The 24,216-nt window shown below is 50.0% G+C and overlaps 3 protein-coding genes across 11 annotated transcripts in view; 2 read left to right on the top strand and 1 right to left on the bottom strand.

The window, feature by feature from the left end:
* The window catches only part of ACTMAP (actin maturation protease), a 14,190-nt gene extending 7,253 nt beyond the window's left edge, over window positions 1-6,937 (bottom strand). For 4 of the 7 annotated variants that reach the window (XR_188206.4, XR_009181583.2, XM_004458977.4 and 1 more), the window contains exons 1-4: window positions 4,697-5,660; window positions 1,085-1,153; window positions 492-616; window positions 39-168 (exon numbers count right to left, since the gene is read on the bottom strand). Coding sequence is in view for 5 of the 7 variants with exons in the window: in XM_004458977.4 (XP_004459034.1) it covers window positions 39-168; window positions 492-616; window positions 1,085-1,153; window positions 4,697-5,013 (641 nt within the window). In the remaining 2 variants the exon portion in view is untranslated. The other 3 variants (XM_058280278.1, XM_023588924.3, XM_023588923.3) reach the window with 3 other exon arrangements.
* On the top strand, window positions 6,031-18,694 carry SNRPA (small nuclear ribonucleoprotein polypeptide A). 3 transcript variants are annotated; one of them, XM_058280279.2, is made up of 7 exons: window positions 6,031-6,210; window positions 6,557-6,651; window positions 11,078-11,250; window positions 14,120-14,299; window positions 16,803-16,976; window positions 17,570-17,658; window positions 18,314-18,694. In XM_058280279.2, exons 2-7 carry the CDS (start codon window positions 6,579-6,581, stop codon window positions 18,471-18,473), a joined length of 849 nt encoding a protein of 282 aa, XP_058136262.1. In that variant the 5' UTR covers window positions 6,031-6,210; window positions 6,557-6,578; the 3' UTR covers window positions 18,474-18,694. The 3 variants fall into 3 exon arrangements, with proteins under 3 accessions (XP_058136262.1, XP_058136263.1, XP_071065375.1); XM_058280280.1 differs by having other exon boundaries at window positions 6,044-6,104; XM_071209274.1 differs by having other exon boundaries at window positions 6,052-6,070.
* A 104-nt stretch (window positions 18,695-18,798) lies between these two features.
* MIA (MIA SH3 domain containing) lies at window positions 18,799-24,137 on the top strand. The gene is made up of 4 exons (XM_023588925.3): window positions 18,799-22,936; window positions 23,021-23,154; window positions 23,607-23,717; window positions 24,048-24,137. Exons 1-4 carry the CDS (start codon window positions 22,807-22,809, stop codon window positions 24,069-24,071), a joined length of 399 nt encoding a protein of 132 aa, XP_023444693.1. The 5' UTR covers window positions 18,799-22,806; the 3' UTR covers window positions 24,072-24,137.
* Window positions 24,138-24,216: the final 79 nt, after the last annotated feature.

Genomic DNA, 24,216 nt, shown 5'->3' on the forward strand with positions numbered 1-24,216 from the left:
TTCCCAATCCCCACCCTCCTGCCCAGGCCCTGGGATACGGGATAAGCAAGGGCTGTCCAGCGATCAGGTGCTGCAGGACACGGTCTCTGTTGGGACTACCCAGGCCGCCGCAGAGCAGCTCAGCCTGGCAGCCCAGCACCTCCTGGGCCAGCTTGCCCATGTCAGCCACTGCAGGGTGAGAGCAGAGGCAGAGTGGGAGTACTGCCCACCTGGCGCCATGTCGAGGGTGCGCCGCCTCTGACCTCACCACTGCCATCAGCCCTTGGTAAGTATGTAAAAAATGAGCACAGAGAGGGCAAGCTGATGTACACCGCCCCACAGCTAGGAGGTGACAGAGCTGGCTCCAGCGTCCACCTGGTGACCACTCAGCCTTACTGAGCGGGAAGAAGGGCCTGAGGAGCGGGAGGCGAGCCCCTCAAGTCCCTGATGGCGCTGCACCAGCTCCTTCTAGTGAAGAGCCAAGAGGGGCCCCTCCCCGCCCCACAGCTCACCTGAGAACATCTCCCCCTGGGCGGTGTAGCCTCTCTCCTTGGCCACCTGCACGAGGCTCTCTAGGGGGATGCCGCCGGGGGGCACCAGGAGTGTGCCTGCCATCCACAAGGCCACCAGCCCGCACCTGGGAGTGACACGCAGGGGGCCTGGCCCTCAACCCCCAAGTCATGTGTTTTCTGGGCCTTCTCTGCCCTGGAGGCTGGAGTCTAAGGAACAGGTCTGCTGCCCTGGGGAAGTTTCCCTCCCCTCTCCCAGGTCTGGGGGGGACACCTGACTCCCCCTTCAGGAGACAAAGGATGGCCAAGGCAAGGGCTCGGGGCTGGAGGGTGTGATGGGGAAAGAGGTTCCACGGGCCTCCTGGAGCAGGTGCCCACGTGGAGTCAGAGATGAGGGGCCAGGTTCACCTGTGCGGCCATCCATCACCTCACTCACTCGTTCCCAATCTGTTTACTACCAGGCATTCAGGACCGTCCGCTCAGCTCCCCTCTCCCTCTCTTCGGCCCACCTGGGTCAATCCTCCCCCCACCCAAATGGCAGATGCTCAGAGTGCAGGGGCAGGCAAGGGGGTGGGGGCCCAGGTCGGGGCACGTACTGAGGACCTTCTTGGATGAGGGAGGGCAGGTCAGCACAGAAGAGGATCCACTGCAAGTCACTCCTGAAACTGAATCACAGCCGCTCAGGTCCATGGGAACCAGCTTCGGGAGGCCCCTTGAAGTCCACTGGGAAGGGGGTGGGGGCCCGGGATGGTTAAGGTCACCCAGGCTGGGCCATCCTCAGGCGCAAGGGCTGCTTCTGCCTCAGCCCCTGACTTGGTTCTCCCCTGAGAGGCATCTCCCCTCCGTGAGCCTCGGTTTGCTCATCTGGCCAGTGGAATCCTATCCTCCATGCTCTCGGTAATTGAGGGAGCCAAGAGCAGATGCATAGCAAAAGCTCTGCTACTACGAGCTAGAGGAATTTCTCTATTAGAGGAATTTCCCCCATGGATGTCTCTATACTTCAGCGCTCTGGGTGACCTTTTTTTTTTTAAGATTTATTTATTTATTTTTCTCCCCGCCTCCCACCCCGGTTGTCTGTTCTCTGTGTCTTTTTGCTGCGTGTTCTTCTTTGTCCGCTTCTGTTGTTGCCAGCGGCACGGGAATCTGTTTCTTTTTGTTGTGTCATCTTGTTGTGTGTGTGTGCAGCGCCATTCCTGGGCAGGCTGCACTTTACTTCGCGCTGGGCGGCTCTCCTTATGGGGCACACTCCGTGCGTGTGGGGCTCCCCATACATGGGGGGACACCACTGCGTGACACGGCACTCCTTGTGTGCATCAGCACTGTGCATGGGCCAACTCCACACAGGTCAAGGAGGCCTGGGGTTTGAACCACAGACCTCCCATGTGGTAGGCGGATGCCCTAACCACTGGGCCAAGTCCGCTGCCTGGGTGACTTTTCTTCCACTCTCAAGCCTGTTTCTCTGGCTGTTAAGAGAGGTGAAATCCCATAGCCCCAACGAGAGGAAACTCGGGTAACAGCAGGCTCAAGGCCTAGAGGGCACCTGAAAAGAGAGTCCTGGCCAGCCTGAGCAGCTTCACCTGTGGGGAGGCTGCTCCTTCAGCTCAGGTCCCAGCCCACCTCCCCACCTCTCCCGTCCCCAGGGCTCAGGAGGGACCCGGCAGTGTGCTGACTAGATCCAAACCAGGGCCAGCAAGAGAGCCAGACTGAGGAGGAGCCCAGGGCTCCTGGTTCCCAGTTTGGGGCACCCTCCTGACGAAAGGGGATATTACAGCACAGTGGTTACAAGTATGAAGCCACGGGGCCAGAGTTCAAAAAGGGTTCTTCCTCTTCTTAGCCTTGGGGCTAAGTGACTTCACCTTTGTGAAGCCTCAGTTTCCTCACGTGGAAGACGAGATGACAATAGTTCCCTACCTCCTAAGGTTGCTGAGAGGATTAGATAAGTTAATAATAAAAACCAGAGCCCTTTGTATCAATGTTAAATTTTTTGAACTTGGTAACTGCACCTAAGATGATTACATAGGTGACTATCCTTGTTCTTAGGAAATGTACATGCAAGCATCAAGTCTTCAAGGAGCATGATGTACACAACCCACGCTCAAATGTTTAGAAAATACATGGACAGGGAAGCGGACTCGACCCAATGGATAGGGTGTCCACCCCCCACATGGGAGGTCCGCAGTTCAAACCCCGGGCCTCCTTGACCCGTGTGGAGCTGGCCCACGTGCAGTGCTGATGCACGCAAGGAGTGCCGTGACACACAGGGGTGTCCCCCGCGTAGGGGAGCCCCACGCGCAAGGAGTGCGCCCCGTAAGGAGAGCCGCCCAGCACAAAAAAGTGCAGCCTGCCCAAGAATGGCGCCGCACACACGGAGAGCTGATGCAACAAGATGATGCAACAAAAAGAAACACAGATTCCCAGTGTCGCCGATAAGGACAGAAGCGGTCACAGAAGAACATACAGTGAATGGACACAGAGAACAGACAACTGGGGAGGGGAGGGGGGAAAGGGGAGAGAAATAAATAAAAAAATAAATCTTAAAATAAAAAGCCATTCTTTAAAAAAAAATACATGGACAGATAGAGTGATATAATAAATGTGGCAAAATGTTAAAAGTTGGTAAAAACGGGTATATGGGCGGGGGTATACTGGAGTTCTCTCAATTGTTTATGCATTATCTTTACAATTTTGCTGTTGTCTGAAATTATTCCAAAATAAAAACTTAAGAAAAACCACCCAGAAAATCAAAACAACAAGCAACAAACAACAAAATCACTTTGCACAATGTCTGACACAAACTAATGCTGGCTGGTTATTTATGTTAAATGAGCCTCACCACGGTTGGGGCATTTAGGGAAGATATATTTGTCCAGAGGGCATGAAGTTTCTCCTGTGAGTTGGGGTAAATCACTTCTTCCCCTTGCCCTCAGCCAAACAATCTTGAAACTGGGTCCTTCTGGCCTCTTCTCTCTCCCCACCTCTGCTCTGGCCTGGGTCCCTGGGTGCTCCAGTCTCACTCCCTCCAATCCATTCCCCACAGGCAGCCTCGTTCCTTGCACAAGGCCCTCCCACGACTTCCCAGCGCCCTCAGGACAGAGTCCGACCTCCTTCACGGGGCCCACCAGGCCCTGTGTGATCTGGCTCCCGCCTACCTTTGCAACTCCATCTTTGCTACTTTCTGAGTTGCTTTAAGGAAGAGCTGCAGTTCCTTGAAAACAGCAAGACCTGGTTTAACCTGGGCTGCTGCATAACTTCCTCTACAGCAGTCAGGGGTCTCCTTCTCCAGGTAGTCCTCCCTGACGCCTAGGCTGAGTGAAGCACCCACTCTGGGTTCTCTCATCAAGCCCTGGCCACCCTGGACTGTCCATCTCCCCCACTGGATTAGGCGCTTGTGTGGGCAGCATTCTTTACTTTTGGAGGAAGAGCACCACTGAAGGGGTCTAAGTAAAGCAGTCTAGCTAGGGAACAACGAGACAAATCTGGAACCTGGCAGAAAACCACCACCATTAAACAGGTGGCCATGGATACCTTACAAGATGGCTGCTGGAAGAACCTTGAGAGAACCCCCAGTCAGAATTGGATTTTCTCCTGAATCAAAGAGAAGTCCTGGATATTCTCAAGGGGCCTCTTATCAATGGGCCTTCCCCGGGGATTCAGAGGTGGGGTAACCAATCAAAACAGCAAACAACTGGGATTCTTCCCCCTACATTAGGAAAGGGGCAGAATAATTAATGGTTTAAAAAGCAAGTGTGGAAGCTAAATTGCCCTTCTTCCTTTTTCCGGTTTTCCCTTGCCCTATTGGAGCCCTAGTCTTACCTTTTTTCCCCTTGCCTGGATCAGCACACAAGGAAACCTGGGGATTTGTAATCTGTAATGGGGACTTGTAGTCTAAATCATTCAGCCCTTTTAATCTCTTTTCAGCCCCTTTTCTCTCTACCTGGGACCCATAACCTGTTACTTTCTCCCATTTCTCTTCTCTCCCTTCCTGAATAAATTACTGCCCTAATTAAACTGCCTTGCACTTAAAATTCATTTTTTGTAGCTTTACCAAGAACCTAGAGAAAATCCAGCAACATAAGCAGGGGACTGAACCAGTTAGGTTATCTGACCTTGAGGAAATGGGAAACCTCAAAAGGAGATGGCTGAAGTGATCTGGAGGCAGGTGGCCCAGAGAGATCTTGGGTGGGTGGAGAAGGGAATGGAGACCCTACCGGTCCTTGTGGAGCTTCAGGAGCCTCTTGATGTCCTCTCTGCCCCTGGGGACCGGGCCTGCCTTCTCCAAGGCCTCCTTCAGGAGCTGGCTCTTTTCCATGCCGAAGACGTGAGGGGGTGCTGTCCCCTTGATAGGGGGTGGAGGGGGTGGTGGGGGTGGTGGAGGGATAAGGATCTGGAGGCTCAAGGGATGGGGTGAAAAATCTGACTCTGAAGGACTCAGGGTTTGGGGAAGAGGTGGCATGATGACGGCCTTAGGGGCAAGGGCACTTTGAGAGACAGGGTGCTCTAGGGGAGTAGAGCATGGAGAAGTCATTTTGGGTTACACAGGAGGGCCCGGAGATCGCAAATGGAAAAGGGAAGGATTGTCCAAAAACGGGTTAGTCTCAGAGGATTTTGAAGTTGGAGAGTCCAGTCAGAGGATTTGGGGGCTGAGCCGTGGGTCTGAAAGAACTAGGGCTAAGATTTGGAATCCTGGGAGCAGGGAAGGTTGACCAAGGTCCTGAGGGATCTCGGGTTTAGTTAACCCTTGAACCTGGAATCTCAGACTTGTGGGCTGGGGCAAAGCTTAGGGTCAAATTAGGTTAACTTTTACACCGGGGCATTTGAAAACCTCAGGATTCAATTTAGGGACATGGACGTTCAAACGTACGATGTGAGGCCTAAAGGGTGGGATATAGGGACTTAAGCGTTAAAAAATGGGGGAATTTCGGTTCTGTCTGCGGGCATCCCAGGTCCAAGTTCGAAATCTTCCAGCTGACCTTCGAGCCAGGGGTCAGAAGGTCGAAAAAGACACCTGGCAAGGAAAATGGCCGTTTTGGAGAAGGTCGGGAATCAACAACAGGAAACGCCTACGGGTTAGGGTAAGTTCAGAAGTCAGAGGCCGGCGAGAGACACAACCCCGAGACACCGAAGACTCCGGAAGAAACGCTCAACCACCCCTGCAAAATGGTGGCCGCCGCACACTACCTTTACCACATCACGGGCGTACTGTAGATTTGTGCCCGCCCTTTTCGCGATCACGTGGCAGAAAATACGCGGTGGCGTAGAGGAGACCCAGACGCTAGGCCTCCTAAGGCGCCTCCGGAAGAGACTGCAAAGCGAGCCGCGTCCCGATTGGCAAAAAGTGCGGCCTTCACTGATTGGCCCATAGGTCCGGGCGCAGCAGGAGATGGGCGGGAATGCAGGGATTGGGGCGGGTTTTTGACTCGAGGCGGGAACATAAGTGTCGTTTGGATTGGCAGGATTTGGGCCCATGAGTAAGACTCACTCTGATTGGCCAGGCTACCGAGTTTCTGCGTGGGGATTGGTTTCTAGAAAGGCAAAGGCGGGGCCAGGAAAGGAAACCTGGTAGTTGAGCCTCAAGGAAAGAAGTAGGTATCACTTGAGGGAGCTGCGGCCCTGTTGGTGCGTATACTCGGGCGCAAGGCTGTCTTGGGCGCCGGGCTGGCAGAGCGCTTGGACCTGGCCCTTTCCGCGCCCCATCTGAGGAAACTATTTCTTGCTGCGCGAGGTCAGAACGCCCCACACTGGTTCCCCCTACCGTAACTGGTTCTTAACTCCGGGTCTTTCTTCCCGCGCCGCCCTTTGGGCGCGTGAGCCAATGGGACTCGCTACTTAGGATGCTCCGCCTGCCGGGTCGCGTAAAGCATCCTGGGGCTCGTAGTGTCTCGTGAATCTCCTCACCACGCGAGGAGGAGAATCCGAGCCTTACCTACGCTTTGTTGCTTCCGCCGTGCCTCCCGCCTTTCTTGACATCCTTGTGGACGGAAGATCCCTGAGTAGCCTATCGTAGTGCCAGCTCTATACAAAGGATTTGCAGACATCTAGGGCTGAAATCACCTTTTTCCTTTTTTCAGCCCATCCTTGGCACCTCACTCCATGGCAGTTCCCGAGACCCGCCCCAACCACACTATTTATATCAACAACCTCAACGAGAAGATCAAAAAGGATGGTAAGTTTTCGGGCTAGGCCAGACTGCAGTCTGTCCTTTACGAGCTGGCCCCTTTGCTATTCACTTTCTCTTCCTAAAGCCTCTGCTCCCTCAAGCTGTTGCAAATTAATCCTTGGGCCTTTGCACGTGCTGCCCTCTGTCTTTAATACTTCCTTAGTTCGTCTTACGCTTGCCTCCTCACCTGGTCATTGTTGCTGGTCATTCGGGTTTCAGCTCACAGGACCCCTCCAGGAAGCCTTCCCTGGAGCCCTACCCCCTCCTCACATGCCTGCCTCTGACTTCCTGTAGTCCCTGGACATCCTCCAGCAGGCCCTGATCCCTCTGGGCTCTCACTGTCTGCGGACAGGCCTTTCTCTCCATTGGTCTGTGGGCTCCAGGGCTGGCTTTTTCACTGTCCTGTTCTCAGTAATTGGTCCACAATGAAAATGTGCGATGATGATGACTACCTCTGTATCTGGTGTTGATCTGTGCACTTTTGTATCAATCTTGGGTACATTTAGTTTTCACAGCCCTGCCAGGGAGGAGCTATATTTTATTTCCATTAGGAAATTGAGAGTAGATGGTGAAGTGACCTGCCTGAGGTCAAAGAGCAAGAAAAGTAGTTGAGGCCACTAGGGTAGAGTTCTGCTTAAGAACTCGCTTTTTGAAGTCAGACAGACTTTTCCACTTTCTTGAGCAAGTTATCAACTTTATTGAACCTCATTTTTGGTAGTAGAAAACTGGGCACATTCCTAATACTGTCTTTGTGTGAATGTTGTAAAGATTAAATTGGCTAAACATCCATTCAGTGTGGTTTTTTGTTTTGTTTTTCTAATGGTATCTGGCCATTACGGCTGGATTAACATTAGGGGTTTTTTTTCCTTCTTTTTCTCTTTTACATTCCTCTTTTTTTTTTTTAAAGATTTATTTATTTATTTTTCTCCCTTCCCCCTGCCCCTTTTGTCTGTTTTCTGTGTCAGTTTGCTGCATGTTCTTTGTCCGCTTCTGTTGTCAGCGGCACGGGAATCTGTGTTTCTTTTTGTTGTGTCATCTTGTGTCAGCTCTCTGTGTGTGCGGCACCATTCCTGGGCAGGTTGCACTTCTTTCGCGCTGGCCAGCTCTCCTTACAGGGCACACTCCTTGCACGTGGGGCTTCCCTACGCGGGGGACACCCCTGTGTGGCATGGCACTTCTTGCACGCATCAGCACTGCGCATGGGCCAGCTCCGCACGGGTGAAGGAGGCCCTGGGTTTGAACCTTGGACCTCCCATGTGGTAGATGGACGCCCTAACCACTGGGCCAAGTCCGCTTCCCTAAGATTTATTTTTTATTTATTTCTCTCTCCTTTCTTCCCCCCTTTCCCCCGTTGTCTGCTCTCTGTGTCCATTTGCTGTGTGTTCTTCTGTGTCCTCTTGCATTCTTGTCAGTGGCACTGGGAATCTGTGTCTCTTTTTGTTGTGTCATCTTGCTCCGTCAGCTCTCAATGTGTACAGTGCTGCTCCTGGGCAAGCTGCACTTTCTTTGTGTGAGGCGGCTCTCCTTGCAGGGGTGCACTCATTGCACGTGGGGCTCCCCTATGTGGGGTATACCCCTGCGTTGCATGGCACTCCTTGCACACATCAGCACTGCACATGGGCCAGCTCACCACACGGGTCAGGAGGCCCTGGATTTGAACCTGGGCCTCCCATATGGTAGGGGATACTCTATCAGTTGAGCCAAATCCACTTCCCTTACATTAGTTCTTAGTACCTCAAGAGGATGGTCAAGAAAACCAAAGGACCTTGCTAGGATTAAATTTGAAAATACCAATAAAATTGTTGTTTTAGGAAAACAATAAGAAATGTAAACTCTGCATAGGCATTTAGAGCATTGTGCTTGGGCAGTTCTGGGGACATACCAGTTACTGAGACAGCCCTGGCTCCTCATGGAGCCACAGTAAAGTGGGAGAGACTGACCTGTCATCAAGCAGTTACAGGACAGGGGCCTAGACTGATGGGTGTAGCCCAGAGTGGTCAGGGCTGGGATGGGGTGTCTAGAGGGGTTCTGTCCCAAATATGGCAGGGACAGCTGAACTGATAGAGATATTTCAGGCTAAAAAAAAAAGACTTGGACAAGTCCAGCTTGGCGAGTAATGAGCATTTATTTAGGGGGCTTAACCTGTGGTCCTCATCCCCGGTGGTGGGAGCTTTTTCTGACTCCAGCAAAATGAGAGAGGTCTTTTATAATGCATGTCTTTGTAACTGGGGAAGGTTCTTAAGAGTGCAGTTACACGATTTACTGATCAATCACCAGTTCACAGCCAGTTCCCAAGGATCGCCTTTTAACTATTTGGGAATGGAATGTTGGCTGGGACTGGAAGAGGGGAAAACTGGAAGGGTTTGGGGAGAAAATGTGAAGTTCTATATGCCAGAGATTAACTTAGCTACTTAGGGAAGGAGACATTTCGGAAAAACCTTTCAGGTAGAGGAAGGATCATATATGTCTGATAAAAGAGAAGGGTGTTCCTCACTGGGATCAGTTTGTGCAAGTGCCTAGGGCCAAAAGGAAGCCTGGGCGGCCTGTGAACTACAAATAATTTTGTGTGTTGGGGGCCTTGGAGGCCTGTGCATCATGGTGAAGCTTCCCATGTGCAGTGCATGGCTGGCCCAGGGACCTTGTGGGCCATATGAGGCATTGAACTTTGTCCTGAGGGCGTTGGAGAGCCAGGCAAGAGACGTGTCAGCTGTGAAAAACTCATATCTGTGGAGCATGAACTGGAGTGAGCAAAATGGGAGGCTGGAGGCTGTGGAGAGTCCAAAGTCCAGTGAAATGACAGACGGCTGAATGAGGTTCATGGAATAGATGATGGAGAGTTAAAACCAGAAATGTCACAAAAGAATTTTGGGCTAATTGCTTCAAAATACCTTTGCTTGCTTCCTCCCCACATTCCCCCCTCCCATACCACACATTTTCTTCTTCCCTTCATATCTCTTTCATCAACCCTCTTCAGCTCAGCTACCTTGTTTGCATAATTGTCCTCTTTGTCTGGCCTGGGTGGGAGGACAGGTCCTTCCTTTCTGTAGCTCAAATCCTCTCAGGTCAGGTGAGACAGTTTGCTTGTGCTTTTTTTGTGGCACTGTGTCTGGATGGACTTGGGTCCTGGTTTGCTTTGCTGTGCCTTCCCCACAGTGCCCTCCTCTCAGGCCTATTTCCATATTGGTAAAATTGAGAGGGTTGTAGTTGCTAAGTCATGGTGTTGTGAGAATTTAGTCAAGTTATTTCGGGAAAGCAATTGGAGATTTTGTGTGAGGGAGTCTGCATTAGGCCTGAGGCTATCATGGTAAACAAGACAGGTTTATTCTTCCAGAGGGAGAGCTGGATACAAGTAAACAGATGTCAGGATGTGGAAAAAGTCCTGAAGGAAAAGCAAATAGGTAAGGGCAGGAGGGAGAGTGACCGAGGGGGCAGCATTTAGACAGAGTGGTCAGGGAAGGCCTCTCTGAGGTGATGGCAGTTCTCCTGAGACCTAGGTAACTGGAAGGAGGCAGTTGGGCAAGTCTTGGGGCAGAGGTTCTGAGGTAGAAGCAGTGTGAATGGGCCTCAGGAAGGCCTGTGAGGTTGGTGTGGCAGGAGAGACAAGATTGAGATGGAAGGTGAGGTTGAAGAAGTCATCCAGGGCCAGATCACAAGGCCTGTCCCAGGGTGCCAGTGAAAATGAGAAAAAGCGCTTACATTTATTGAGCTTTACTATGTTTCAGGAGCTGGTCTAAGCCCTTTGTGTGTCTGAGCTCCTTTTTTTCATAGTCACCCTGTGGGCCGGATGCTGGTCCTCTTCCCAGGGAGTGCACTGGGCTCTTTTTTTTTTTTAAAGATATATTTTTATTTCTCTCCCTCACCTCCCACCCCAGTTGTCTGTTTTCTCTGTCCATTTGCTGTGTGTTCTTTTTTGTCGGCTTCTATTCTTTCAGTGGCACCAGGAATCTGTGTCTCTTTTTGTTGTGTCAGCTCTCCGTGTCTGCGGCGCCATTCTTGGGCAGGCTGCACTTTCTTTCGTGCTGGGCGGCTCTCCTTACGGGGCGCACTCCTTGTGCGGGGGGCTCCCCTATGCAGGGGACACCCCTGCATGGCAGGGCACTCCTTGCACACATCAGCACTGTGCGTGGGCCAGCTCCACATGGGTCAAGGAGGCCTTGAGTTTGAACCATGGACCTCCCACGTTCATGGTAGGCGGACGCTCTATCCGTTGAGCCAAGTCTACTTCCCTTGCACTGGGCTCTTGAGTGCTTTGTGGCCGGTGCTGGTGTTGTTGTTGGGCCCTGAAGGGGGTTACCATGGCATCCTGGGTGCTCTGTCATTTGGCTGATGTTTTCCTGTCTGGGCTACACTTCTCTGAAAACAGGAGCTCAAGCCCTAGGGCGTGGCACCCAGGCCTCTGGTCACTGGTGGGTCTTTTCTTCCCCCACTGCAGAGTTGAAGAAGTCCTTGTACGCCATCTTCTCCCAGTTTGGCCAGATCCTGGATATCCTCGTGTCTCGGAGCCTGAAGATGAGGGGCCAGGCCTTTGTCATCTTCAAGGAGGTCAGCAGTGCCACCAATGCCCTGCGTTCCATGCAGGGTTTCCCCTTCTACGATAAGCCTATGGTGAGCATTGTGGTGTGGAGGGTGTTTGCGGGTTCTGGGTGTGGGTGTGGGAGCTTATGGAGGCACCTAACCTAGTCTGGAGGTTCAGGGAAGGCTTTCTGAATGAGCTGAATCTTGAAGGAAGAGACGAGTTTACTGGGGCAGAGAGGGCAAAGAGTTTTTAGGCAGAGGCACGATATGGACCAAAGTCCCAAGATTTCCAACAGCCTATGTAATTGGGCAAGTGGGTCAAGTTCTTTTGGCTGAGATGGCCCAGAGACTATGTCAGATTCAGGTTTAGTAGTCCTGAAAGTGTAGTTGATCCCAAGGGTGCTTGGGAGCCTTGTTAGGATTTAGGGAGATGCCTTTAGCCACTGGGTGGAAGGTGGGTAAGAGGAGGGAGACCAGGGTCCAGCCGTTAAGGTGAAGCCGGGTCAGGCTCCCAGGCCGGAGGGAATGGGCAGGACCAGGGCAGGGATGGGGATGGGAGGGAGGGATGGGTTGTTTGTGGGAGGGAATTGGCTCAAGTCTCTGCTCTATCCTAGCATTTTTGGCATATTGCTGGCAGGCATCTTTGGTTCTCTGGGCCTTTTCCCTTGTTCCCCAATCCGTTTCAAGGGTTTCAGTGGATTGGAATCTGCCTCCCTGAATCTACTAGCTTGGGGAGGTGACAGCAAGTCTTGGTGTCTGAAGGTCCCAGGCAGGTTATCTCCATGTGGGATGGACACATGGAGACCGTGGTAGCCTGGAGTGCATTCATGTCTGCCTGGGGAGGGCACTGCTTAGTGGCTCCAGCCAAGTCGCCATCTTCCAGCTATCTTTATGAATAGCTAGGAATAGGCTTTTTAGTTGTGAAAACCATAAATTTTATGCATATTCTCCCCCTTCCCCCAAATCTCTGTTTGGGCCATATCAAATACTTAGCTACAAGTAGATTCTGTTGGGAAGTCCTATCAACTCTATCTCCAGAACATAACCAGTGTCTGCCCACTTCACTCCCCCACTGCCGCTGACCGTTCTTTGCTAGGACCTTGGCAGCACCCTGCTCACCCCCTCCTTCTGGCCCTGTGCCCCACGAGCCATCTCCGTACCACACTCATAACTCCATGGCTCCTGGCTTTCCCAGGAAAACCTGAAGTCCTTGCTGCGGTCTGCAAACTCCGTTGTTGCCTGTCTGCCCTGGTCTCTTCCCTCCCTCTCATCCACATTGGCCTCCTCATCCTGCTATTCCTTGAGCACACTGTTGAGGCGCAGGTCTTCATGGCTCTTCCCTTGGCTAGAATGCTTTTTCTCCAGATACCCACAGGGCTGGCCCCCTCCCTCCATCTGTCTGTACAAATGTCACCTCAGAGAGGCCTCTACTGGCCACCCTCTCAATTTCAATTCTTCCCAACAGGTCAAACCCTCCTCCAGTTCTCTCTCTCTTTTTTTTTAAGATTTATTTTATTTCTTTCCCCCCACTTTGTCATCTGTGCTCACTGTCTGCTCTGTTTGTTGTGCGCTCATTGTCTTTTTAAAAAAATATATATGTACTTATTTTTTGTCTTTTTTTTTTTTTAAAGATACATAGATCACAAAAATGTTACATTAAAAAACATAAAAGGTTCCCATGCACAACCCCCCCATCCTCCCACATCAACAACCTCTTCCATCACTGTGGCACATTCATTGCATTTAGTGAATACCTTTTGGAGCACTGCTGCAAATGCATGGACTATATAGTTTACATTGTAGTTTATACTCTCCCCCAGTCCATTTAGTGGGTTATGGCAGGATATATAATGTCCAGCTTCTGACCCTGCAGGATCATTTAGGACAACTCCAAGTCCCAAAAATGCCCCCATATCATACCTCTTCTTCCCTCTCCCTGCCCTCAGCAACGCCCATGGTCGCTGTCTCCACATCAGTGATACAATTTCTTCCATTGCTAGAGTCACAGTAGTTGTTTAGTAGAATACCAGTAAGTCCACACTCATTCCTATTTTATTCCTCCATCCTGTGACCTCCCGAGATGGTGATATCCACTCCACCTTTAAATCAAGCGGGGCTTAGATTCCACATGACTGATAGATGCGATTCTCTTGCTTGCAGTTGTAGGCACTCTTGGTTCCCTGGTGTGATGGTTGACCATCTTCACCTTCCTGTTAGCTGACCTGGGTAAGTCCAATGAACCATAGGGTAGGAGTTGCAACTCTGCTGAGGCTCAGGGCCCAGCTGGCACATGACCAGTCCAGAGATTCAAGTCTCCTGAGTATACACCAAACCCAGTGCCAACCACAGGTTCAGTAAAACTGACAGAAGAGGCATGTGTAGTAAGGTCACATGTGAGTCCAACTCCATCATGCTCAGGTTTGCTCATCTTCTTTAGGAGGCACTGGGAACTGAACCTGGGACCTCCCATATGGGAGGTAGGCACCCAACTGCTTCCCTCCAGTTCATTTTTTACCTAGTTTCTTTTCCTCCCTTCCTGAATAAGCTCCACGAGGACATCTATCTGTTTTTCTCACTGCAGGGCCCCCAGAGCCTAGAATGGGGCCTGGTGATTACCAGGTAAAAAACTGACTGTTCTTATGTAACTGAAGAGTCTCCTGCCTAGCCCTCCTATCCTGGCATCTCCACAGGCCTCTCCCCTTGGCCTTTAAAATGCCATCGGCTCTCTTACTGAGCACTTATACTACATGCCAGGTACTCTGAGCACTTTAATTCATTTAGCCTTCACAACAATCCTTTAAAGTGGGTAATATCCCATTCCCCATTTTACAGGTGAGAAGATTGAAACCAAGTGATTTCCATAATGTTCCTCACAAGCTCCTGGGGAGATCTGATTTTCAACCCAGGCAATTTGGCTCAAAAGTTCACATTCTTTACCTTTGTGCTCTCTGTTCTGTAGCGAATCCAGTATGCCAAGACTGACTCGGATATCATTGCCAAGATGAAGGGCACCTTCGTGGAGAGGGACCGCAAGCGAGAGAAGAGGAAGCCAAAGAGCCAGGAGACCCCATCTGCCAAGAAGGCTGTGCAGGGGGGAGCAGCCGCCCCCGTGGTGGGGGCCGTCCAGGGTCCTGTCCCGGTAAGCCAGAGAAAACGTCCCTCCTGCCACCAGGCCTTCCTTAGACTCATGGCTTGGCTTGGGGGCACAATGGGGGGAGTTCGTCTGGGGATTCAGACTTCTGCCTTCCATTTCTTTGTAGAGCTTGTGTCCTTGTCTGGGGTTGACCACTTGGATGATCTTTACTCTGAAATGCCTGTTCCCTGTCTGCGTATTTCTCAGGAAATTTCTCTCTTTGTGGCTCATTCTCTTCATTTCTATGTCCTCTTGACCCTGATTTTACCTATCTGTGCATTTTGTAAGTCAGTGTATATGTAAAAAATTCAGTAGACTACAAAAATCCAAAACAACTGTTAGAATTAATAAATGAATTTAGTATGGTTCCTGAATACATCATTGTATTAGTCATCCAAAGGGGCGCTGATACAAAATACCAGAAATCTACTGGGTGTTATGAAGGGTATTTACCTGGGATAGGAGCTTACAGTTACCAGGCCATAAAGTGTAAGTTACTTTCCTTACCAAAGTCCATTTCCTCATGTTGGAGCAAGATGGCTGCTGACAGCTGTGAGGGTTCAGGCTTCCTGGGTTCCTCTGTGCTCAGCTCCTCTGTTTCCTTCACAAGGTCAGCTGTAGACGCTCAGGCCAAAGGCTGTCTTTCCCTAGAGCTCCAGCTTAAGACTTCGCATCGAACTCCAACATCAGAAACCCTCAACTCTGTTCTTTGCCATGCCTTTTATCTGTGAGTCCCCACGCACCAAGGCACGGGGACTCAACTCCCTAATCTTAAATCAGTCATGCCCAGGTACAGATCAGATTACAAAATAATCCAGTATTTCTTTTTGGAATTCATCAATAATATCAAACTGCTATAGTCATGAAAAAGTCAATTTCTATAGACTAGCAACAAGTAAAATTCAAGTTAAAAAATACTGTTTGCAAACAAAAAAACAAACAAAAAAAGTAGTTTGCAGTAGCACTTAGTAAAACCATCAAAAGGTGTGGGAAAGCTCTACACTGAGACAACAAAACATTTGCTGCTGAGAGATCAGAGAAGACCTAAACAAATGGATATCAGTTATGATATCAGTTCTTTCTAAATGGATCTGTTTCAGTGCAATCCCATCAAAATGCCAGCTGGTATTTTTGTGGAAATTGGCAGGCTATTTCTAACATGTTTGTAAAAAAAGCGAAGTGGAGGCAGAAGAGAACAAAGCTGAGAACTTGCACTTTCAGGTGCCGAGACACTTTCTAAAGCTACAAAAATCGGGGAGCTGGTATAGCTCAGTGGTTGAGCACCTGCTTCCCATGTATGAGGTCTCAGGTTCAATCCCCAGTATCTCTTTAAAAAATTAATAAGTAAATAAAGCTACAAGAATCAAGATGATGTGTGGGCAGAAGGGTAGAGACCAGTGGGACAGGCCAGAGAGTCCACACTCAGGTCCACACGTGCTTGGTTACACGTGTGATTTATGATAATGGTACCACTGCAGGTCCGTGGGGAGAGGACTTTGTTCCCAGTCATTGGTGCTGGTCTAATTGGATATCTGTAAGGGGAAGAAAAAAAAATAAACATTAGTCCTACCTCAGCCACTAAATAAAAGCTAGTTGGAGATAAATCACAGACCTGAATGTGATAGCTAAAACAATAAAGACTCCAGAAGAAACAGACCAGTGTCTTCTTAATGATCTTGGTGATGGCATGAAAACTAGAAACCTCCTTTTTCCTAAACAAGATACAAAAAGCGCATACTATAAAAGAACAGATAGGTGAATGAGACCCACTTATTAGCGTGTGTTTCCATGTTAGCCTTTCTGACTAGGCTGTGCTGGAATTGTCCTGCCAAGTCATCAGGCACTCTGGAGTCAGTGAGGGCATCCACATACCTGTTTGTCTCGCCCATTGTTATCCTGATCCCCTCTTAGCTTTCTGTCCCTGTTTGACTCTTCAAACTGATTCCAACTCTTGTACCTCCTAAATCCCCCGTGCACGGGTGTGTGTGCTGTCAGACTGTTACCTTCTCATCGCGGCCCTTCCCTTTTCTTCCTGCATCTTCTGACTGTCCTATTCTATCTTCTGTCTTCCACTGTTTTTTTTTTTTTTCTTCTCTCTTTTTCGGATCTCTGAGTGTGTTTTTTTGATTACTTTTTGTAAAAGTTTATTTTTAGAAGCAGAATTATCATACTCTAATTATAACAAATATCTCCACCCCTTTTGAGTTAACAATTGCTAACATTTTTATTTTTTCCAGCCTTTTTTCTTTTTATACATCTGTAAGCAAAGTTTGGTCATACTGACTATAATTTTTCTATCTTAAATTTCTTTTCTACTTTTTCATTTAACATGCCCTTGACCCTGAGTCTGTTTCTTGAGTGTCCTTTGCCTCTGAGTACCTTTCTGGCCCTCTTTCTAGGCGTGGGTATTTCTGTCTATGTTTCACTGTCTCCCATGCCCTGGGTTTCCTCTAATGTCCTTTTCTCCTCACTGTCTCCTACTGACACCATAATCCCTCTCTCTCTGCAGGGCATGCCACCGATGACCCAGGCGCCACGCATCATGCACCACATGCCAGGCCAACCTCCCTACATGCCTCCCCCTGGCATGATCCCACCGCCAGGCCTCGCACCCGGCCAGATCCCTCCAGGGGCCATGCCCCCGCAGCAGCTCATGCCGGGACAGATGCCTCCTGCCCAGCCGGTAAGTGCTAGGCCCTGTGGATGGAACGGGAAACAGAACAGATCCAGCGCCTGCTGTCTTAGACCTCTCATTCTAGTGTGAAGAACCACATACAGTCAGAATGTGGGAATGGAAAGGGACTGATGGGGTCTCTCTAAGTCGGGGGGAAGGGACAGGCCTCTGAGGAGGTGATATTGGAGCAGAGTGCCCTGAGTGATGAGGACATAGCAGTGGGGTAGGGTCTTGGGGCAGGAGAGGAATTGGCATGTTTGTTGGAGGGAATTTGGAAGGTCAGGGTGAGGCTGGAGTGGCAGCCAGCACTGAGATGTGTTCTGTGCACTCTTGATTACCTGCTTATGTACCAGGCCTGTTCTAGGCTCTAGTGATAGGAGTGACCAAATCAAAACCCTCTGCCCTCTTGTAGCTTGCAGCTGGGTGGGGCAGGGGTAGGTGTAGGGTGTGGCCAGATGGACATCAACATCCAGTGTTCAGGGGGTGTTAGGCTAGAAAGAATTCAAACACGGTGAGGGAGGGAGAGCAGGAGGGCAAATTTAGGGATCCCCCACTCTAGACTCATGGCTCCTGCACTCATGGGTTCCCCTCCCTCCCTGCAGCTCTCAGAAAATCCACCAAATCACATCTTGTTCCTCACCAACCTGCCAGAAGAGACCAATGAGCTCATGCTGTCTATGCTTTTCAACCAGTGAGTGGGGCCTGTGGCTGGGCGGTTTCACCGAAGGGACAAGCCTCAGAACTCTGCTGACAGAGCTCTGAGTCTGTTGGGTGGTGACCAGAGGTGGAAAAGGGGGTGCTGTGCCTGGGCCCACAGCCTGTGGGGATTGTGGTGGGGAGGGCCGCGGTGGCCAGGGCATGCTTCCTCCAGTGGGGAGAGGCCCACGGTCGGGGCCTCATTTCTACAGTTTCTCAAATGGAGATATGCAAGGTGTATGGCAGACAATGGCAAGACATCATGGAGCACTGGTTAGGCTGGGTGGTGGTTGCGTGGGATTTGTGTTAAAATGATTCTTTAAACTGTATGCTTATATTGTATGCACTTCCCTTTTCGACTCAGCACTATGTGTATGTTTGTTTGGGAGTAGATCATTCTTTGTTACCAGGAGCTGTCTTGTGTGTTATGTTTTGCAAAATCTTTGGCCTCTTTCCAGTAGCACTACTGCCCTCCGTGTGACAACCAAAAATATCTCGAGGCGTTGTCAAATATCCCCTGTGGGGAAGAATTGTCCCCTATTGAGAACAGTGGTTTATGTCCTACTTTATATGATGTTTTAAGTATTAGGAAAAATGTGGTGATGGGTGGTGTGTCTGAATCCCTAAGGTCGGTCCCGCCTTTCTCTCAGGTTCCCTGGCTTCAAGGAGGTCCGGCTGGTCCCTGGGCGGCACGACATCGCCTTTGTGGAGTTTGACAATGAGGTGCAGGCAGGGGCCGCTCGCGATGCCCTACAGGGCTTCAAGATCACCCAGAACAACGCCATGAAGATCTCCTTTGCCAAGAAGTAGCACCTTTCCCCCATGCCTGCCCCTGCCCCCGTTTTGGAGCCACCCCTCCCCCCCTTGGCTCAACCCCTTGAAGGTAAGTCCCCCTTGGGGGCCTTCTCTGAGCCGTGTGTGAGTGAGTGGTCGCCACACAGCATTGTACCCAGAGTCTGTCCCCAGACATTGCACCTGGCGCTGTTAGGTTGGAATTAAAGTAATTTTTTTTGAGGTTTGGTTTTTCACAACCATTTGTTGTTTTTATTTTCATGCCGTCCGCCGTTGCCTTCCTTCCATATCAGCACTTCCTGGGTGTTTAGATCTCCCAGCAACATTGGGGTTTGCAAACTTGGGAAGACATGGAGTAGTGTAGTAATGCTATCAAAGCTTACTACTTGGTACTTAAAAACCTGGCAATTTTCTGTTTTGTCCCAGTCAGTGTTGAGGGCAGGAAATGGAAACCCGGGGCTGCCATGTTCAGTGGGGCAGGTTGTATGCTGCAGAAGGATTCCACCTTTAAAGAGACACCATTCACTTTGTAGATTTATGTATTCCAACCATTTTCTAATGGATAAAAGTGACTTGAGGAAGAAGGTTTTTTTTCACTTTTTCCTAATATGTAAAAGTGCCTTCTGTCCTAGCAGCAGTCCCACGAAAACCACTCTAGGTACTTCAGGTAGAAAGATTTAATACAGGGCATTGGGTGCTCATGGAATCATTGAAAACAGTACCAATGGCAGCCTATTTGAGACATTCGAGTTCAAGTTTACTGCCCTTGATGGACCTGCAGTCTAGAGCTCAGAAAGATGCTGCTGCAGCTGCAGGGACCACACTATTTGCCCGTGCTCGTGAGGCTGCTGCCAATCAGCTGCTGGAGCAAGGGGTGGGGCCACCGGCCTTTCTGACCCTGCTGGCCAGCTGCCCACCTGCAGCTTCAGGGACGTGGCGGGACTCTCTTCCCCTCACGTTCCCTAGCTCCAAGGCAGTCAAGGAAACGTCTTCAGGTGGTTTCTGACTGGGAAGCCACGCACCTAGCTGGAGCGAGGGAAGAAGGGGAATGGAAAAGGGAAAATATGAGGGGTTCCTGTCACACACCTGTGCTGGAAAATTTTAAATGGACTCAAAAAGAGGTATTACTGGAGACTCTAAAACCATGTGACATTTCCAGAAGTTGGAAATAGTACAAAAATAAAGCAGTTATATTAGTTTCTTTCTGGGTATTACTTCCTGCCAAGACTCTTAAGCCGAATCTTTTCCTTCTCTCCATTCAAATGGAACATCAGCAAGCCTCAGAAGTGACAGGGCATAAAGAGAAAGGGGCTGCCAGGTGACGTAGTTATTGCCGCTGGCAAATGGAGCTTGCCCTCCATGCTGGCAGTCATGCCCCTAGTGGTTAGGTATGTAGAGTCTCTGGGCTCGGGGATTCCCTAACTGTGAGCCCATGGGACGTTGATGTCCTCGCCCTGAGCTTTGGTTTCCTCTTGAGTGAGGAAGAGTGCCTCTTCATCAGTGCTAGTACGGGATAGTACTCACTGCTACCCTGCCTGCTCCTCCCCATACACTGCCAAGCACTTAGCAAGCACTCAATAAGTTCAGCAAATACTGGATGAGTAGCTATTATGTGCTAATACTTTTCTAGGCATAGGATATGTGGTGGTGAATAAAAGAGACAGGCTAATTTGTGTCCTGATGTAATGGCGTGTTGGAGGTGGTGGGGCTTGAGAACTGAAATGGGCCATTATGGAAAGTCCCTCCCAGGAGGGAACGTGGGAGTAAAGCTGTTTTCTGCCCTTGTGATGCTGGGTGTTGGGTGCATAGAGATGGTTTAGACCCAGACTACCTCCCCTCCCCTCAGTCCAGAGGGGAGAATTCCTGGGAGAGGTGGATGCTGTGGAGAATGAGCGCAGCATGTGGCTCTATCTGAACGACAGCTTTGGAGTTAAGTGAATTTGAATCCTCTGCCACTTCCTCATTCTAACTTTGGACTAGTGACTAAACTCTGAGCCTCAGTTTCCTCCTCAGTAGTATGGAAAATCACAGCTAAGGGGGCAGCTTTGCAGAGGGTGGTCCATGGAGAGCCAAGCTGAGAAGGTGACCTTTGAGCAGAGCCCCAAATGGCCCGAAGCAGTATGCCATGGAAGATCTGGGTGAAGTGTGTAGGCCCTGAGATGGGGGTGAGCTCAGTGTTGAGGACTAGGAAGGTGTGAAGCCTATTACAGCACAGTGTTTTGCTAAACTCCAGGGGTGCCATTCACAATGTGTTAACTAGAATTGTGCTACTTAGTGGGCCTGGTGTGTGGCTGGAGTAAGAGATACAGGGTGGGCTGGGGAGGTTAGCATGGCCAGTCCATAGAAACCTCGTCAGTCGTGATACAAAGTTTGGGTGTGGTAGGCAACCTCTAAGATGGCCCCCAATGCTTACTACCCTCTGGTATACACACCCTTGTGAAATCCCCTCTTGATTGTGTGCAGAACCTGGTGACTAGTTGCAAATGAATACAACAAAAATGAAGGGAGACAAAATAGATTACAAAACTGGCCTCCATCTTGCTTTCTCTGAGGGAAGCCAGCTGCCATGTTATGCGCTACCTATGGCGAGATGCACATGGCAAGGAACTGAGGGAGGCCTTCAGCTGATAGCCAGTGAGGCTCAGAGGCCCCCAGTTCAGTTGCCACAGAAACTGAATCCTGCCAGCAGCCACTTGAGTGAACTTGGAAGCAGATCCTCCCCCAGTCCAGCCTTCCTATGAAACTGCAACCTTGAGGGAGACCTTGTACCAGAGGCTCCAGCCAAGCCATGCCCAGATTGCTCACCCTTAGAAATAGTGATAATAAATGCTGGTTGTTTCAAACCATTTGAGTTTGGGGTAACTAGTTTTGCAGTAATAGATAAATACTTTGGACTTTGGCAAATGAGGTCATTTCCACCCCCACTTTGTTCCTTTAGCAATAATATGGAGATTTCTAAGTACCCTTTTCGATACTTCATGAACAATCTCATTTATATCCCTGCACTCTTAACGACAATTGGTTTTCGTTCCTGATGAATTCCAGAGCCTAAATCAGGGCCTAGCATGTGATGCACTCAAATACTGAGTGAAGGAATAATTTTTTAAAAAATGTTTTATAGTGGAAAAATTCAAATATGCACAAAAGAAAATAGCCTATTCCTGTAGTCCCTCTACCAGCTTCACCTCTTATCAACTTGTGGCCAAATTATGTTTCATCCAAGCCTCTACCCACTTATCTTTCCTGGACTATTTGGAAACAAATCCCAGACATCGTCTTCTATTAGTATGAGTAAATAAGTACTTCCTAAAAAATAAAAACAACCATAATGTCATGATCATATCTAAAAAGAATTCTTTAACAGCACTAAATATCCAGTCAGTGTTCAAAGTTTCAATGTTTTGATACATAAAACTACACACTTTGAATCAGGATCCAAAGTTTTTCACACTGTGATGGGGTTGACATGTCCATTAAGCTGATTTTAATAGAAGCTACCCCTCAATCTCATTTTTTCCCTTGCAGTTTGTTAGTTGAAGAAACCAGGTTGTTTGTCTTAACAGATTTTGCTGATTGTATCCTTGCGATGTCACTAGCATCCCTTTGTCCTCTGTGTTCCCTGTGAATCAGTTGGATGGGTGTGTTTAACCCTGATAGAGCCTACTGAGGTAGGGTAGGATCGTGAAGCATGCTGGCCTGGAGAAAATCCAGCCCTTTCACTTCCTAGCTGGGTAACTCAACTTTCTCTATGCCTGGAGGTATCAATTTGATTAAAACATTTTAAAATAAAAATATACGTGGTGCTTACTCATTAACTATTAGCTTCTTAGCTTGTAAAGCTTCATAGTGATCATGGGAAGACTGTGTAGCCTGAAGCCAACAACATTCACTACCTGAGAGCTGGGGCTGTTAACTGGCAGTCAAAGGGCTGCCTGTTTTCTTGCTCCTCAGCACAGGAAATTCCAAGGTGCTTTTCTATACTGGCTTCTCTGGTTCTGTCCCTGGAGGGGAAAGCAGAGGGGCCCAGGTACCTAAGCAGACCCCAGAGAAGATGGAATTGACTATTCCAACTTGCCTGTCTGGGCCCTGTGGACTGGTGAGGGGGTGGCTGCCACTCAGTGTGTCCTGGGCTGCTTTGGGCCTATCTGGTATTTTCTTGGGCTGACAGCCCTCATCCTGTCCTTGAAATGGTTCTGGCTGGGTAGCAGCCTCTAGGTGGTGTGGGTGAAATTTGGGGCTGGTTTTGGGTGGAGACAAGACAGAGAACACAGGTTTCCTTGTGCTGCTGGAGAGAGGGAGGGCAGGAGGCAACTGGGACCCTGGGCCTCCCTGGCTTTCTTGCTCACAGTCCATGATGGCCTGGTCTCCAGTGTTCCTCAGCGTCATCATCTTGCTGTCTGCCTTCCCAGGGCCGAGTGTCACAGGCCGCCCCATGCCCAAACTAGCTGACCGAAAGCTGTGTGCTGATGAGGAATGCAGCCGTAAGAGTGGGGAGGGGGCTGTCGGGGCCCGGGTTGCCGGCCGGTGTGTATGGGTGCTGTCATTCCCTTCTATTCCTTCCGCAGACCCCATCTCCATGGCTGTGGCCCTGCAGGACTACGTGGCCCCTGACTGCCGTTTCCTGACCATACACAGGGGCCAGGTCGTGTACGTCTTCTCCAAGCTGAAGGGCCGCGGGCGGCTCTTCTGGGGAGGCAGCGTGAGTCAGAGGGAAGGGTAGGGTGCTGGGATGGAAGTGGACCCCAATTTTCCACCTGAAGGGAATATTTGAGAGAGTTAGACTTTTGGGGGGGGGATATTGTGACCTATTTCATTTTTACTTTGTTTAGCAAGGTGGGGGCACCTACTATGGCACTAGGTTCTGTTCTAGATATTGAAGATACAGTAGCAAACGATCCCTTTTATTCCAGCGGAGGGGGGCAACAAGTGAGTCAACAAAAATACCAGCAAATATGTGCTGCTTTGAGAATGAATAGTGACTGGGCGGCTACTCCCTTTCGGAGTCAGGGAAGGCTTCTGAGCAGTCGAGAGATTTGAATGACTTGGTTGGAGCCAGCCATGTGGGGATCAGGGGCAAGAGAGCACGATGGTCTTCAGCAGTGAGGCACGTGCCATCTTCCCAGACCCCAGCTTAGAACTCCTCTTCCCCAGGTTCAGGGAGATTATTATGGAGACCTGGCTGCCCGCCTTGGGTATTTCCCCAGTACCATTGTCCGTGAGGACCAGACCCTGAAACCTGGCAAAATCGATGTGAAGACAGATGTGAGTGGCCTGGGGGATGTCGAGGGACAGAACTGGAGGGAGGACCCTTGGGCTCGATGGTGGGCAAAGATGCGCCCTACCCTTGGCTCCCCTGTGGCCTAGCGCTGGGACTGTCCCTGCCCGGGTTTTCATACCTGTGAAGTGGGGAGTGATTTCTAAGCCCCTTTTCAGTTGGGAGACACAAGGATGAGCGGCCTCTAGGCCGATTCGCATAGCCCCTGCCTGGCCAAACCTGTCCACCCTGCGGCTAAAGCCTTTGCTGGTACCACTAGGTTATCTGAGGGGCGACCTCTGGTTTTCTCTGCACTGTCTCCCCTTTCTCTTTTTCAGAAATGGGATTTCTACTGCCCGTGAGCTCAGCCGACTGCTGTCTGCTGCCTTCCCTCCCCAGCTTTATGCAAATACATCGAAGTGCAAATTGCGGATCTCTGTGGTCTTTGGGGTGGGGCGGGATGGACAAAGGAAACGTTTCTGAATCTAGCCAATCAACCCACTGAGT

This window comes from Dasypus novemcinctus, chromosome 18 (genome assembly GCF_030445035.2).
Source record: "Dasypus novemcinctus isolate mDasNov1 chromosome 18, mDasNov1.1.hap2, whole genome shotgun sequence".
NCBI classification, from domain to species: Eukaryota; Metazoa; Chordata; class Mammalia; order Cingulata; family Dasypodidae; genus Dasypus; species Dasypus novemcinctus.